Source organism: Sceloporus undulatus, chromosome 6, assembly GCF_019175285.1.
Source record: "Sceloporus undulatus isolate JIND9_A2432 ecotype Alabama chromosome 6, SceUnd_v1.1, whole genome shotgun sequence".
In the NCBI taxonomy this organism is placed as follows: Eukaryota; Metazoa; Chordata; class Lepidosauria; order Squamata; family Phrynosomatidae; genus Sceloporus; species Sceloporus undulatus.
Window position 1 is genome coordinate 10,121,105 of NC_056527.1, and position 18,606 is coordinate 10,139,710.

At 38.3% G+C, this 18,606-nt stretch overlaps 1 protein-coding gene across 1 annotated transcript in view; it reads right to left on the reverse strand.

Annotated features, from left to right (window-relative positions):
- KMT2C (lysine methyltransferase 2C) overlaps positions 1-18,606 on the reverse strand; it is a 192,377-nt gene that overhangs the window by 116,364 nt on the left and 57,407 nt on the right. The window contains 4 exon segments of the mRNA XM_042475758.1: positions 1,556-1,665; positions 3,640-3,785; positions 6,114-6,320; positions 10,701-10,839. Coding sequence (XP_042331692.1) covers positions 1,556-1,665; positions 3,640-3,785; positions 6,114-6,320; positions 10,701-10,839 — 602 coding nt within the window.

Here is an 18,606-nt window from a genome sequence, read left to right on the forward strand (position 1 = left end):
CAGAAAAATAATATATGCTTGAAGTAGACAGTTAACTAATTTCCAAGTTAAGAACATGAAGGCAAGAGTTTTTACCTTAAGAGTTATTTTTAAAAATGCATCTGCACCAGGGTTGATCTGCCTTCAACCAAATTGATTTAAATAGTGCATTTGAATAAGTCAACTTCAGTGACTTAAATCACAGTTTAAATCACCAGTGAGAATCCTCATTTTTAGAAGTACATTATTGTAAATTATTATTTAATAGAACCTTAATACATATTCAGAGATGTATTCCACTTTTCATTATAAGATAGGTACAAAATAAGCAGACAGAGACATCTGCTTTATGTAACCTACTTCTAGAACAGAACTGATCAGTTTACATCTATAAACGCATGTTAAGATATTCATTAAAAAATAACCAGAAATTGTATAATGAATATTAATTATGATTATATTTGACCTAGATTACTTTCAACTGTTTTAAGAAAATTTTGCAACCTGATTTACATTTTAAAAATCCACTTTAAATTATGCTTTAAACTACAGTCTATAGACAAGTTTCTCCTATGTATCCAAACTTTTTATGCACATTTTAAATCTTCAGTTGTGCCACAGCAGAGCATACCAAAATTCCTAAACAGCCTCTAAAAGCTGTGATCATTTAAAAATAGTTTGCAATTAGTATAATAGCAAATTATAAGCTTATGAAAAGGTTTTGACAGATCTCAAAAAATAATCCACAAACAAATGTCAGTACTCCCACTAGTGACATTATGAAGCTAAAATAACTTAATCTAATCTTTTTTTCCTCATAAAAATCTGTGTGGTGCCTCTGACTTACACAAAGCCAAAGTATTTCAAACATTTTATTTTGGAGGTGGGTGGGAGATGTTTTGTAGAAGACATGTAAGGTCTGCCTTTAGGAGGGAATAAGCCCTCCTTCCTTTTGGTACGTCTAACAGTTGGAAAGCAAAAATGGGAAATTACTATATGGTTGACTTGTGGTTTGTTTAGTTAAGCATTGGATTTATCGAGAAGAGAAACTGTGCCACTTAGATCTACAGCAGAAGTGAATCAGTTACCAGCTAATAGTCAGTTATTCCTCTTATCTCAAAAACGTCTTTCCCTTTTTCTATTTTTATTTGCTCTAGCACCCAAATAAATACAGTGGTACCCCGGGATACGAATGCGCCGGGTTACGAATTTTTCGGGATACGAAAAAATCCCATAGGGATTTATTGCTTCGGCTTACGAAGGTTTCTTCGGGTTACGAAAAAACCGCGGCGCTATTTTCCGCCACCGGAGGGCAGCAGAGAGCTATTTTTCCATTAGCGCCTATGGGAATTCGGCTTACGAAGGTATTTCGGGTTACGAAATTAACCGCGGAACGAATTAATTTCGTAACCCGGGGTACCACTGTACTTGAAAGACACATTTCATACAGATGAAATAAAGAAGTCCAAATGCCATCACTGCATTAGTGATATGCTCTGCATTTATGACATTTTTATAGTGGCCAGACAATATAAAGGTTTTTACAGGACCATGATCTTAATTACTTTGAACTCACTTTTGTGCTCCCTGAGACAACAGCTTTGTCCACGCTCACTGGTATCTGCTCTTCAGTCTGGCAAACTCCCAATGACCATTCCGCACAGCGGTGATGAGCCCAGCAGTGACCTAACACAAGATGATCAAGCAAATATATGGGTTAGTCCTACAGCTTTTACTTTACTACTTCAGAGAATGAAGATAAATCAGAGGAAAGTAAGACAGCATAGGATAGACAGACATAATGTCTACATGAATAGGAGATATGCTTTTATCTTTCTTATAAAGAAAAGTTATAGTTATCTTTATAAGATAAAATATTCTTTTTTCAAGAAGGCAAAAAATATGCTTATGTTGAATACTTCAATATATATTATACATTAAAGAGAGATTTGGCTTTGCAGCTAAAATGTGGGTTACATTTCATTTTATTGCAGTCTCATCCCATTTTTAATTTTTTTAAAAATTCTGTATATTTTTTTATCTATTTCCCTACCATATACATTTCATAAACAGGTTTGGAAGGCTATGTACTTAAAAAGTAGGTATATGCTTAAAATAAAATAATGTTCATTTCAACCAACAGATGTCACTGGAGAGAAAATCAAGGCATTTATGTTAAACAACAACGGAAGATTATAGCTTTTTTAAAAAAAAATAATCATAAAGCAGGAACACAATGCAACACAAGTAATGCAGAATAATATGGCAAAATAATCCAGCGAGTAAAATTTATATACGGGTGGTATAGAAGAATGCAAGGCCCGCATTGTCCTCATTCAACAGTATTCAGCAGGGTTTCAGGCACATTTACACTGAAATTATTGTTTTCTCTATATCAGCCTCTCCCAAGCCTGGGTCCTTTGTTGATGATAGATTACAATTCTCATCAGCAGTGATTGACAGCTATGCCAGAGATAATGGGGCCAGTAGACGACTATCATAATATGAAGGGCCAGTATTGTGAAAAGCTTCTTTGGATGAACTTTGGCCCTCAACAGATCGACAAAGTACACCAGCGTGAGGGCAGAGTGGGGGCCTGGCGGAACTGCACACATGTCCTGACCTTCCTTGCTGTGGCTTGGTTTAATTGAGGGGAAAGTCAGGCCGCAACAAGGAGGGTCAGAGGAGCGCACGCAGACTCAGCAAGGCTGAGCCCGCCTCTGCAGAAACCCCATCCCTTCCATTTGCCCTCGGCCTGGATCCTTGCCGTAGTATAGTTCTCCTCTGAGGAAACTGGGCTGTGGCATGGAGGGGAGTGGCGAAGGAGCAACGGCTGGAGGAGCAAAGAAGGGAGGAAGCACAAGGAGCTAACGAAGGACCAGGAGGTGAAGAAGATGGTGAGAATGGGAGGTTGAGAAGGCAGGGAGATGCCGCCACAAGGGGCATGCCACCTCAGACTACAGAGGTCAAAGAATCCCTACAGGAGTGGCCTGGGCCTTCTGGGATAGATGTTTGAATACAAGGGGGAAATGGTGGAATGTGGGACAGGGTGATGGTGGTAATGAAAAGGCTGAATGGGAAAAATGTGAGGAGTTGCTGGGAACCCCAGGAAGAGGGTACAGTACCTAGTTCATCTCTGGAAAAAAGGACAGCCTTTCCCCTCTAAAGACCTTCTGTGTTCATGTAACCCAGAGATATGGGGAAGTTTTTCTGTTACAGCCTATGATAATCCTAGCCTCCAAAGACAAGAAAAGATTGGTGGTAGCCACACTAACAACTTTTGGCATGGATCCCCAAGGAAGGGCTGATCCTGTCCCTACGGCAGACAGGGGAGGGGCTACAGTTAATCTAAAGGCACCAGATCCTATCTGATTTTGTAAGCTAAACTGGGGCAGCTCTGACTAGTACTTGGATGGGAGACTGCCAATGAATACCAGGTGCTGTAGGTTACAGTGTATTTCAGAGGAAGGCACTGGCAAACCACCTCTGAGTATTCCTTGCCTAGAAATTCCTGGGGTTTTCATAAGCTGAAAGGCGACTTGAAGACACACACACTCACAGTTAAAGTATAAAATATTTTACTACTAATTACTTAGAGAAATTTAATTCTTAATGGAGCTGCATGTTGATCAATTAAAAAAACTGAAAGCAGTACACTACCTGTAGGCTCAAATAAGGCTTGGACGTCAATGTCATCTGGTAAGCCAACCATTCTGAGTTCGTCCCAGAACTTGACTACCTGATCATCAGGAGTAGTTTGAGTGCTTATACTTGTACAAGATGTTATACTCTCATGAGACTTCTTTCTGTATAGAAAAGAAAATTTAGGTAGGTAATTGCAACATGATATAGATGTTAGCTATAAACTATTTCAAAATATTTGAAAAAAAGGCATTAATGTTTCATATTTCCCAGCCTATCAATAAAGTTATCAAGATAATTTCGTGTTAAATTTAGATTTAACTTGCTTCTTCGTCATGTATCATTAACTAATACTGTTAATTGCTCATCTGTACCAAGTAGTAAATTCAGCAATGGATTATTCTGAAGCAACCCAGTTTATGAAATATATTTCATCTTGTTATCTGACAAACAAGAACTATCAGCACAGTCTGAGCAAACATTTCCCACTATCTGAGTCAAAATGCAATTTGGAAAAGGATAAGACTGCAAGTAAATTCAGTGAGATTAAAGCAGTACATACTGAGCAGAAGGGAGGAAAGAATCAGAAAAGTTATGAGTTCTTGGATCTCCGCAACTCAGATTAAGTAGAAAAGTTCAGAACTAACTTTCCTTGCAAAAACTAATTCTTTCAAAACTATTTGGTCTGCAAGATGATGGCGTTGATGATTATGACATTTTGTATTTTCTCTGGCTGTTAAGTTGTGCCACCCTGGATTTCTTAAGACTGTTAATAGCTAGTGTATGATTTCAAATTTATAGTTTAACCATCCTCAGGGGAAAACAAAATAAATACTAAAAAAACTTCATCCTTTGGTTTTTGAAAAATATATACTAATTTTATGTGAACACATTTAAATGCATATATAACATATATTCACTTTTTGAGCTATGCAAAATATTTCTACAAATTCAATTATATGTACATGAAAAAGAAAATTGAAACATGCAATGTAGCATAATGGAAGAAAACAGTAATACAGATTTACTGACCATCTTCTCTCATTATATTCCTTTTTAATCTAAATTTCACCCTAAGAAATTTTGAGCTGCTTAAAATATGCATTATTGTCTCATTCAGGTCAAGCTGAGAATGAGTAAGTGATGTCAACTTAGTAATTAATTTGTATAGAAGAAATGAGCATTCATGCTTAGGGTAAAACTGACACAAAACAGAAGAAAGAAAAAGAAAAAAGAGCTATATAAATGAAAAATATCTACAGGATTTTGAGTGTAATTATATCTTCCAGTCATCCAGATTCTCCTTAAAATGATCCACCTTAAGTCCCCTGAAAAGGCTGCTGTTCTTTGTTATTGTTTCATTTCCTCTTTACTGCTTCATTCTACTGGCAGCCCTCCAGGACCAGCCACCAATCAGAAAAGTCCAACACAACAATCGCTTTAGTACCTAAATTTGGATGCCAGCCAGCATGGCACTTGGGCATGATTACATCACCATCCTCAAGGGACAGAGTTGGTTAGCTGTTCCAAGCTAAATTAATTCTGCACTTTCCCATAGGCTACACAAGGCTCTACTAATCAGCCAGTCCAACAGAATGCAGAGAGTAGTGAAGTAGCCACTTAAAGAGCAGTCTGCACAGGGTAAAAATGAAATGTATTGGAAATCTCAACTACAGTTTAACAATTTATTGCACTGTTCAATGGCAAACAACCGATAGAACTCCTTCCTTTCCAGTACCACAATATTTGAACATTTAATAAACAAGTTTTTCAATACAGAATAGGCAATCACACAATTCCTCAAAAACAGCTACCAGAAAATACTCTACTGATGCAGATATGACTATGAACAAAAACTAATAAACTAGTATTGGTTGTTACAATGCTAGCTTACAATACTAGTTACAGTACTAAAAAAACCCCTGTAATCTCTTAATTGCAAAGCATTTTGTTTATGTTTTTACAAAATATGTTTCTCTGGACAAATAAGATTAAAGAGCTAAGAAGACTACTACTTATATTATATTTGTATTCTGCACTTTTAAAAATGACAGTGTTGCAATCTCACAATCATCTTGTGGTGTAGATTCAGATAAAGAACAGTCACATATCCTTGATGTTATTTCTCAATCCTACTTAGAGAAAAATGATTTCAAATACAGTGCACCCTTTCTTTACGCGGGGCATCTGTTCCCTCCCCCCCTGCATAAAGAAAAAAAAGTGTATGATGGAGCCCCATTACTTCTTCCGGGTGCGCCAAGGATTCTTCCGGCGCCGGCTTCCAGCTTATGCTGGAAGCCGTGTCTGGCACACCCGCGTATGGCGCAGGTGCACTGTATAAGGTACATTAATATTCCATAACTGTTTTCACTAAAAACACATATAAAACCATTTAAACCTCACTTGCATTAATTAATGTACTAATTTAAAACTAGACAGAAGACTGGAACTTTAATTATTTTGTTAATTTTGTTAAAATCAGAAAGGCTTACTTCTGTCCTCGTGATTTGTGCAGGACTGAGTTCTGCCTTGGAGTACTCTCACAAATGCCATCATGGCTGTCCCCAGTTTCACTCTTATTTAAAGGCTGGATGTTCCACGGAGCAATAAACCCTGGTGTTGGACTGTATTGTTTAAGTTCTCCTTGTCCTAATGAACTTCGCTCCCCACAGTAACAAAAGGCGCAGAGCTGTTCACTGCTAAAGAGCCAGAAAGGTGAAAGGGAAGGAAAATATCAGAAGCTAGGTAAAAATAACACAATCAACAAGGTTATCATCAAAAAAGAATTCAACCATCCAACATAGTATTAATTTTTTTGAAAAAGCTTAGTTTTAAATTGAACTTAACTACAGCTATGTGTGACTTTGGAAAATTCCAAAAAGGAAAAGTATGATTGTTCGTCAGATTTTTCCAAACCCCATAACCTGCTGACCACCTAAAGGTTGAGTATCCCTTATCTGAAAAGCGGAAGTACAGTGGTACCTCGGGATACGAAATACCCAGGTTACGAAATTTTCGGGATACGAAAAAATCCCATAGGAAATCATTGTTCCGGGTTACAAATGTTTTTTCGGGTTACGAAGAAAATTTTTGGTGCTTTTTTCGGCTTTTTCGCACGAAACGCGGCTTTTTCCCATTAGCGCCTATGGCAATTCGGCTTACGAAGGCTTTTCGGGTTACGAAAGCGGCCGCGGAACGAATTACTTTCGTAACCCGAGGCACCACTGTACACCAAAATACAAAATTATCCACACAGGTGGATGAGATAGTGACACCTTTGCTTCCTGGTGGTTCAGTATACACAACCTTTGTTTCATGTACAAAGTTATTAAAAACACTGCGTATAAAATTACTTTCAGGCTACATGTATAAGGCATGTATGAAGCATAAATAGTTTCATGCTTAAACTTGGGATGATTCTCCACCATGATGCAGAATGGAAGGCAGTTTATATACTGTGACAAGGTAGCAAATAAATGTAATCTAATCTTAAGTACCTGCACAATTAAAAACTATGGACAAAGGAGCCATTTTGATTTTCTGTCTTGCACACCAGAACATCTTTGTTTTCAAGTACAGATCGAGTCTTCCTTATCCAAAATGCTTGGGACCAGATGTGTTTGCAATTTCAGATTTACAATCTACAGGATATCTCATTATGTATATGCAAATATTCCTAAATCCAAAAAAAATCTGAAATCGCAAACACATCTGGTCCCAAGCATTTCTGATAAGGAAGTCTCAACATGTATTTGAAAACAAAGATGTTCTGATGTGCAAGACAGAAAATTCAAATTCTTCCTATGTCCACAGTTTTTAACTGTGCAAGTACTTCATGTTAGATTACACTTATTTGCTACCTTGTCACAGTATATTAACTGCCTTTCACTCTGCATCATGGTGGAGTGGACTCTGTAGCCGTGTTGACCATTTGTGAATGTAAAAACCCAATGTGCAATGGTTATATGTCTCACTAGGAACTGAAGTTAAAGGACCTTAAATAAAATTTGAACAAGACACTGTTCCATCCTTTCATCTCCATCCAGCACTCAACTAAACCACAGAAGAAGTGTATACAGATCTCCCCACCATGTACAATGGGGTACTTGGTATCTGCTGGTTTGGTTACAGGACCCCCCGACAGATACCTAAATCTGTGGATGTTAAGTCCCATTAAATACAGTGGCATACTAAAATGGTGTCCCTTATATAAAATGGCAAAATCAAGGTTTGCTTTTTGAGATATATATCTCTTTATAATATTTTTATAAAGAATCCATGGATAAAAAAAATCTGTGGATATGGATGCCTAACCATATTAGTAAGTAACTAATTGTTTCTAAGTTTCTTAGAAGCTAGTTTAGTGACTGTATTAAATTATTATTATTATTATTATTATTATTATTATTATTATTATTATTAACCTTTATTTATTGAAAGGAAAGAACAATTAATTTTAAAAAATTTCTATGGATTTCCAGTGTATCCATGGCCAACTGACTGCATCCCTAAGGGAAGAAACTACAAAACATGCCAAGGTCCCATGATAATTCCACCTCTCATGTTTGCAGCCCAGTCTTATTTAGAAATAAGCCACTTCTGTGAAACATGCTCCGGATAGCAAATATGCTTTGGAATATAGACTGAGCATTTGCAAAATATTAATAAAGTATTAAACACACTCTATCTAATGCAAGTTGGAAAGAATTTTTTTTTAATCCTTTGCTGTATTGAAAATACTTAAATATGGATTTGTTGAAATCTTAGTTTTCACATTCTAGACTTTTATTCACCAATACAAAATGTTTTTAAAGTTGTTTGACTTCAGCAGGCACTAAAGTTAGTGGGGAACAAGAAATTTCTCTTTAACTATGAGAATCCAGTTTTTAGAATAGAATAATTTATAAAATGGGCCAAAAGCAATGCCACCTATTCATCACTTTGTATTTTGCTGAGATAAGAACAATAGGGTTTTTATTGCATTGAATTATTCTTTACTGCTCTAGGCACTGATAAATGGATTAAATTTAATTCTACTTTAACTACAATCCACAATTCCAGTGACCGAGTTACTCCTGAATAAACTTTTGTGATTTGTGGAGCAGGCTTTGAAAGCTTATGCTTTAGGAGGATTAAATAACGGATGTTTTAAATAACTGCGCTCATGTACATTTTTACACAAAGTGTTCATTTTTATATAGAGTATATACTAATTAAATGGATTCAGGAAATACAGGATGGTGAAAAGACAATCCAGGACAATAAGAAGTTTCATGCATAGGTGTGTGTGTGTGTGTGTGAACACAGTTGAAAGCCCACAGAACAATAACCAACTCTACTTGATCACATCACCACAACATATGTCAACTGTTCTTTTTGTACTCATTTAACACCTGAGGGAGACCAGTGTGGGTGGCGGGGGCGGGGAAGACCCAGGTGCCCAACCACATTCAAAAATGCTTTCTGATTTCTCTGTACAGACAAAATACTCCAGAGAGCACAGAACTATGGCAAACCATAATTTCCATCAAAAGTGGGTTTTATTCCTAACATAAACAAAGATGTAAGCAGTTCTAAAGGTTGTTGAAAATCCTACACCAAAAGTTAGATTAATTGTTATGGCAAACCTGGAAATGACTGGTAGACTGCTGGATTTTTAACTTAGAGACATGAAATGTCTCATTGGTGGCATTAGTGGCTTATTAGTGGTATACAGTGGAACCTCGCCTTACGTGGAGGATCTATTCCGGACCGCCCCTCGTAAGGCGAATTCTGCCTATGCTCAAGCCCCATTATAGTGAATGGGGCCTGTGCACATGACAGTTGTGCGCGCCATTGAAAGTATTGCAGTGCAGCTTCCGCGTATACTGGAAGCCGTGTATGGCATGCCCGTGCATGGAATGGGCTCACTGTACTTGCAATTGAAGTATAGTGATTGAATAAGTAATAAATAGAAAGTGTGTGGGATTGGTTTTGTTTGTTTGTTTGTTTGTTTGTTTGTTTGTTTTAATCATGCAGGATTTATTTATATCTCTGGCAATGGAGCAGGCTTAGGCCTGTAACAAAAGGGAGCAAAGACAAGATTCCTCAGAATAGTAAATATGAAACTAAATTGGCAAAACTTACTATCCATTTGCATACAGATGTGAATTGAAAATGACAATACCAGGAGATTCTACTAGAGCAAAACACTCAAAGAAAAGTGCATGTATTTTGATATCGAGACCATAATTTAGGAATAGACTGCAAGCTGTATGTGCATTCCATAGATCCAATTAAAAGGATCAAGCAACCAGAGACAAGGAAAAACCGCCAGAGCTCAATGAATGCCATCACCAGTTAAAGCAAACAAAACTGAGCTAGATGGAGAAATAATCTTAAGGCAGTTACTATGTTCTTAAAATAAAGGATTAACAACAATAAAAATTCTGTTACATTGAAACCACATGCAAATCTCCAAAAGTATTCAACTCTTCTAGCTAAGTATCTTGCAATAATATTTTTCTCAGAGGTTTGCTGACAAACGACATCATGTGGGGATAATGTCTTTCCATTCCTAGTCCTTTCCTGTACAATAAACTATCAATTTATAATACAGTTGTCCCTCCACATTTGCATCTTTGACCTTTGCGGATTTGATCATCCACAGATTTGAATAAATGTTCTCTCTAGGAATCTCTTGGTCCCACAGTGTGACTCTAAGGTCAACATCCACCAGAGGTTGCTCTGTAGAACCTAGAGATTCTTAGAGTGAACACTCTACTTGGCACTAGTAGGTTCTCCAGCACAATTCTATAGTCAATTTTCAGTAATGTTGACCACAGAATTGCACTGGAGGACCTCGAGATTCTTATAGAGGTGTTCTCCCAGGTTAAAAAAATTGTGGCTTTTTATTTGGGGGTTTTCCACTTTCACAGGGTCCTGTGCCCCTAACGCCAATGAATGTGAAGGGCCCACTATATATCAGCTAACAACTCAGGATGATGTTTCATAGAAGGAATAGGATCCAGCATCATCTGCACTTTTTGTTTAGGTCCGAGCCCTTCTCACAACACTAACTCTGCATTTGCTGTTCTAACCTGGTATTTGCTTCAACACCAACAGAGGCAATAGGGCTTGCAGATTCTTCAGACACTAAGCTCTGAAGAGTTTGTGTTAGCTTCTTCTCATCACCAACTTCAGCTTGGGCTTCCTCCTCTGGAGATTGTTCCTTGATTTCTGTTGGAGAGGGAGAGTAAGTTGATTACATATTCCATTTTCAAGTGTTAAAAAGAACCTATATCAACAGTATGTTATTCTATGTATTTTTCTCTTTGCTTCACAAAAATCACTATTACGATACCCATGTTACAGTGTAAGTGCACCCTCAGTATTACTGATACAGTGGTACCTCGGGATACGAATTACCCAGCTTACGAATTTTTCGGGATACGAAAAAATCCCATAGGGATTTATTGTTTTGGGTTACGAACGTTTTTTCGGGTTACGAAAAAACGCCGGCGCTGTTTAAATGGAGCCGCGGCAGAGCCGCGGCTTTTTTCCCCATTAGCGCCTATGGCAATTCGGGTTACGAAGGTTTTTCGGGTTACGAAATTAGCCGCGGAACGAATTAATTTCGTAACCCGAGGCACCACTGTATTTTAATTCTATGGGTTAAGAATTTATTTAATATCTTGCTATGGATTCCAAAGCAGCTTGTGCTATATGTGAAAACAATATAGCTAAAACAATTTGTAATACAAAAATTCAAAAATATTAAACAACAGTCAGTGGGCTTGAACTTTTAATTCTGCTGTAACAGTTGTTTAAATTTTAATTTTAATGTGTCTTGTTCAGACACATGTTTATGTTCAGATGTAGCTGTATGGAAATGGTTTGGCCAGAAAGAGACATAGCAAAGTACACTTCCTCAAATCCACATCTGTGAGACCATTGCAAAACTAGATACTCACTCTGTGTGTGTGTGTGTGTGTGTGTGTGTGTGTACACACCTTAACATTGCCTCTTGACTTATGGCAACCCTGTGAATTTTTCATAGTTTTCTCAGGCAAAGAGTACTCAGAAATGTTTTTGGCAGTTCATTCCTCTGAAATATAGCCTACAGCACTTGGTATTCATTGGCGGTCTCCCACCCAAGTACTAACAAGGGCGGACCCTGCTTGGCTTCCAAGATCAGATAGGATCGGGTGCCTTAAGGGTTTTCAGTGACTATTTAAGTATTCACTACAGGTTGAAAAATACAACGTAACTGACAACATTAATCAGGTTTTTTAAAATAACATAGAAATAAAGATTGAAATAAAGACTTCAGGTGACACAGGAGCCTACACTACTGGCAGCAACTGCTCTAGAGCAAAGAGATTACAAACTGCTTGAAATAATTCCAAATAGAGAGAGAGAGAGAACATTTATTATTCAAGCTGTTGAATGAAAATATTCAATAGATGGAATCTTTGGCATAGAAATATTTATTTGGATCCCAATGTAACTGTAATAGGATTTTCCAGAAAGATTTAGGATTGAGTTTCCTCAAGCCGGAAGAGCAAGTTAGCTAAATTAAATTAGAAAATTAGAAAACATTTACTAGTCCTCAATTTACCAGAGTAAACATGTAAGATTAACTTAAACATACTTTTAAGTTAACATGTGCTTGTTTTTTATATATTAATTTTATATATGTATGTAAGTCTGTATTATATCCAACTTTGCTCCCAGGATGAACAGAAGGAGTTTGACATTATAAAATGACAAAAGGGGGGGGGACTTCTGGAGAAGCAGTCAAAACTACAGAAGCTTTAAAAATAAACCAGAAAAACATTAAACCAACATGTTTTTGCTTTTCTCAGCTGCATGAATCAAAAGAGCAATTGGGCTTTTTTTTTTTGGAAGACATTCTATAATATAGCAGAAGATAGATAAAGCCATGCATGCCATGTTTCACAGGGTGGAGGGATCTAAATATTCGTGGCCATTGGTAAGGCTATCAGACTGATCTGAATGCTCTATCTCTCTGGGGGATGGAAACAAGGTGAGACACATCAGCATTCACATCACAATTATTTGAGGAATGAGGCTAAAGATCTACCAAGAACAAAATTCAAGAGATAATCATGGTTTCTTGGTGCCACTTATAGTGCCACTACAAGTTATAGTGTCACTATAAAAGTAAAATACAGTGATAGGACGCAAAATGAGACTGCATACAATATGTTTAAACTGTGGCTATTATTTATAGATCTGGAAAACAGGCTTATTCTCCATTCCATGACCAATGGAAATTGTATTGAGTTCCCTTAATGAAAAGACACCAACGGCCTCTTCAAATGGCCTAGTCATCACCCAAGGTACCTGTTAACAGCACCTAGCTCAAAGGCTGCTTCTTTAGCTCAACATATAGGAAAAGAATAGCTTCCCAGTTTCATCAGAATGAAGGCTACTCTTTACTAAACCAGTATTAAGAAAGACAATAGTATTATATGACAATCACAAAAATGTGACTGATCAAAATTAGATACACAACATAGTATTGATTGCAGTCGGCCCTTCTTATACACAGATTTTTTATACACGGATTCAAGCATCCACGGTGTGAAAATGTTCAAAAAAAGTATAAATTTCAAATATCCAACTTTCATTTTCCAATTTTTATAAGGGACACCATTTTGCTATGTCATTATATTTAATGGGACTTGAGCATCCATGGATTTTGTTATCTACAGGGGATCTTGGAACCAAACCCCAGCATATAACAAGGGTCCACTGTACTACAATATACTTATCACATAGTAGGTTTTAAGCCTTTCATGCAATATTATTATATTGATATTCAGGTACGTACACTACAAATTGCTACAGTGAGACCTCATTATCTGCGAACTTGCCATCCATAGATTTATGCATCGGTGGATGGCAAGCCCCCATTATCTCAAACGGTGGTGCGTGCACATGGCTGCACCACCATTAGGACAGCCCCTGTTGTTTCAAGTGGTGGCACATGCATTAGGAGTAATGGGACTTCACCTGCCACCACTGGGGACAAAGGGATGGAGGATGGGGTCTGGGATGGTTCCCCTGCGGACACCAAGGTCCCACTGTATAATGTGGAGAGACAATGCTAGCAGATTCTGGACAAACAAACAAGAACATGAATCGTAACAGAGAATGTTCATAACAATACTGACAATATTTATAGCAAAAGAAAGCAGTTGCAAATTTATTTTATTCCTTGTTCTATTTTGAATGTTATTTTGAATACTTATTACAATACAGTGGAAAATAATCTAAATACATGATTAAAATCTAAAACAAATACTAAACTCAAAAGATATTTATGGCATTATACATTATACAGTCCGTCCTCGTCTTACGCGGGGGATCCGTTCCGGATCCCTCCGCGTAAGGCGGATTCCACCTATGCTCAAGCCCCATTGGAAACAATGGGGCTCGTGTACGGCAGCGCGGGCGCACACGGGGCGCAACGGGCGCACGCGCCCATTCAATTGAATGGGACGCGACGCCCCTTCCGCCCTGCGGCTTGAGCGCGTATGCTCAAGGCCGCGTATGGCGCGGGCGCACTGTAATACTTTCAGCCAATCTAGTCCTTAGAATGGTTAAACAAAAAATAAAATTTAATCAATTTTTTTTAGAATTAGCAGTGCATATCAATAAAACATGCACAAAATCAACAAAGCCCAGTATAAAAACCACACAAGACAGCACACTATTACTATAAAATAAGCAATTGGAAAGTCTATTAGTGCCAAAATCCATATATATATATATTCCAGCTAAAGGCCTGATAGAATAGGAAGGTCTTTATTTAGCATTTAAAAAACCATAACACAGGAGAAGGCACTCCATAACAGAGGCACACCACAAATGACAACCCAGAGAAGAGTCTCTGATAAAGATAATAAAGACTGGGTAGGTAAATGTGGAAAAATGTAGTCTTTCGGATAACTTAGCCACAATGCACTTTAACAACAGTACTTTGAAGTGAGCCCAAAAATGCACTAGAATAGATAACAAATAATTTGCATATAGATAACAAAAATGTTGTTTAATAAGATTACATATCTATCAATTCCAGTAATAACCTCATTACTCAATTTGGGGCCACCTAAAGTGTCTGTTTACAAAGGTAACCACACATTGCAGTAATCCAAATAGGAGGCAAACAGAACATGGAAAATTGCCACAAAGCTCTCTCTATCCCAGGGCTGGGCAACTGCAGTGAGGGTAGAGGCCAATTTTCAACTCCATAGTAGGCCGCAATTCATCATTTTGAGCTGTAAAATCAGCCAAAAATCACAATCAAAAGTAATTTCTGTTTATAACTTCCAGATTCAGCAGCAGGCTTGCAGGTCTGTGGTGGTAGCAGGTTTCCAAAACTAAACCACCATTTCTGGAAGCCTCCAGTATGTGCATTATGGGGTGGGAAATGCTCTAATATTTTAAAAGGGGTATTTTCAGTGGATGGGAAATGAATGTAGAAGGCAAAACTGCTCCTGGGGAGGTACTTGTGGTCCATTGGTTGAACAATTAGCACCACTGGTCTAAGCAAATAGAAAGCAACTCTAAGCCAACATCTAAGGCAGGCGCAATACCACAGACCTGAGTATCTAAAAACAATGCATTAGAGTATATCCATCTTGCGTGGATACAATTTCAGATTACTGGCCTTCATTCAGTTTAATCTCAGGTCCATACAATGGTTCAGGTTTCGATGAAAAAGAGAGTTAGAGCTGTATGTCATTCATATATTAGTAACTCCCACTGCCTTCACTTTTGAATAACCATTCCCAGTAGATGTATGGAAATAGAATGGAGGGTGAAACAGAACTCTGGAAAGCATAAATGTCAAAGGGCAAAGCAATAACCCCTAGTGCCCCCTTCTGAATTCAAACAGGCATACAAGGACATAAACCCTCCAAGTTCCAATCCAGGATAACAGTACATTGAAGTAAAATTTCACGGGGAATAAAATATAAACCTGTGGAATCACACACCATTACTGTGATAAAATAAAGCAATATTCTCTCAGTGTTCTCTCCATGAATTTCATAGGATTTTCTTAGGTAAGGAATACTCAGAGGTAGTTTTGCCAGTTCCTTCTTCTGAAATGTAGCCCACAACACCTGGTGTTTGTTGATGGTCTCCCATCCAAGTACTTACCAGGGCTGACCCTGCCCAGCTCCACCAGGGCTAGCCTGAAGAAGAGCCCTCCCTCCAGTCCATCTGCCTTGGTCCAGGCCTCAGAGGGAGAGAATAACCACTGGACCTCATCCCCTTTCCCACCACCATTCCCTTCTCCTTTTGTGTTGTGTCTTTCAGATTGTAAACTTGAGGGCAGGGAACTGTCTAATGAAAAACAGTAATTGTAAGCCACTGTGATAGCCTTTCGGGCTCAAGGGTGGGGTATAAATACCACAAATATATAAATAAATAAATAGCTTCCAAAATCAATTGGGATCTGGGGCCTTTAGGTTAGGTGGGGAGAAAATTTACCATTCTGCAAACAGTTGTAGTGCCCACAGCATAAGCTACACTATAAATGTATCCTAGCCTAAGTATTATCAAGTCTGCATCTACTTCAATATGCTTTAAAGATTACAGTGGTATCACGTAACAAGACTCATAATCTTAAAAAAAAAAAAAGGCTCAAATCTGAAATAGTAATATCTTTATGGCTATACTTTGACCATATCATGGGAAGGCATGACTCATGAAAAAATACAATAATACTAGTAATGGGAGAAGGCAGTAGAAACAAGAAGCCCTCACACCAAATCGCTAAACTGAATTAGGGAGGCCATGAGCCTGAATTTGCAGGACCTACCATAATCAGAGCAGTGAAGGACAGATCTTGGAGATGTCACATATGCAGGGTCGCCATGTACAACGGGGCCTTGTTATCTGCGGACTTGCCATGTGGACTTAAGCATCTGTGGATGGCAAGCCTGCACTGTCCCCAATGGTTGTGTGTGCATGTGGCTACGCTGCCATTAGAGACAATCTCCATTGTCCCCAATAGCAGCATGTGCACTCGGCCATGTCACCATTAGGAACAATGGGATTTCAGGTAAGCCCCCATCCCACTGTCTCCAATGGCAGTGCTGCCATGTGCACACACTGCTATTGGGGACAATGGGACTTGAGGTCCCACGGATTTTAGTATCTGGGGTGTGTGTGTTTGGAGCGGGGTGGTCCGGAGCAGATCCCTTCCCCCCCCCCAATACTCAATGCATTTTCCGCTAAATGTAAACGGAGGTGAGATTTATGTTGACTAATGTCTCACATGCCTATTAGGCAGAGGAGTGGATGATAAATGTATTTAAATGTATTAAATATTATATAAATGATAAAACAAGTTTGAGGTTAACTACAATTTCAACCCAGGGTTAAAGCTGTGAAACTGTGGAACAGAAATCTTGGTTAACACTCATCATTGTTTGTGGTAGCACATTAACTTTTAGTCAAACTGATATGAGTAGCGAATTTGTACTTGAAAGATGGGTTAGCACATGCTCCCACAGCCTGTTTCCTATCCCTTAACTGTCACTAAGCAACAACTAAGTTATATCTTCACAGGTCTTAAATTTCATCCATCAAATAGTGCATAGTTCTGAAAGTGTATAATTGTGTATAGCACAAACAAAACCATGTGGTACTTACAAGCTTAACACTCTTTCATCAGGTAAATACTCCTTAACTAGCTAAATGAAGTTTGTGGGGAATTACAGGGAAATTATTTTTATACATAAATATGGATGGAAAAATTGTGAAGGCAAAAGGATACATATACAGTGCACAGTTATGACTAGTAATATGCTAGTCTTAGAGACAATATAAGACAACAAATGAATCCAATCAGAGTTAAGTTGGCGTTACTCTTATTGTAGCCAGAAGCACAGGTTAATACACCAGTCAAGAGATAATCTGCTTAGACAAAAAGGTGGTCATATTGTGTCCATTTACTGAACTGCAGAGAGTATACCATGCTATTTGGCACGTGTAAAAGTAGGTGGTATGTGCAAGTAACGAGTCCCTATGCGCATAGGACTGAAAAAGCCATAGGGCAGCTTAGAGTCCATTGCAATCCTCCTATGGATTTGATGACTTGAAGACTGTGGCCTGTGGGCCAAATAAGGCAGTTTCCAGCCACTGTGGGGGAATCTTGTTCAGATGGCGGCCACAATCCAGTCCTTTGGACTGCATCAAAATGTAGCAGATATAATCCGGCTCCTGGTGATGCTGGTTTGGGACTGCAGAGGCAGCATACTTCGGGAGCGGTTACCACGGTCCCAGCCCAATCTTGGGCAGAACTGCCTCTGGCTGCACTTTACTGGATATGTGCTTCAGCTCTGTGTTACCAAGGACAGGTGCAATTGCGCATCATCAATATCTGACATCCACAGTTAGTGAGAACTGCTGCTGAATGTGACAGTGCAGTTTGCTGCACTTTACAATAAAAATGAAAGTGTACAGGCAGACAGACTGTGCATTTTTGTTTGTTTGAAAGCAGGCAGATTGCTGAAATACTAGAAATCTGTCAAGTTACTCAAGAAAACATTATACAACCTGCCTAGAAAAAGACTCCTGGGGTGGGAGAAACCTTCACAGACAGAACAGCTCTAAAATCTCACTCCCTACAGTACATGGGGGAAAGGATTGAGAAATAAAACCTTATAAATACAAAAAGGCACTCCACTGACCTAGTTAGTGGGGAACAGTAATTAACCAAAAAGGGACTCCTTCCACTAAGAATCTGAAAGCCAGAATGGGCAGTTATTTTCCAGTAGCCAAAAGATAGTGCTAAATATAAAGAATATCTAAGGTATTATTCCATCTTGTGCATGTACTTAAACCATGTTCACCAGAAAATGCAGAGGCATTTATTTTGGGTTCTGCACATGTTCTAGAAGTGTGCCCAAATTCGGCCTTGTACAAGCACTGAAGGAAAAAAAGAAAAGTACATACCTGGAT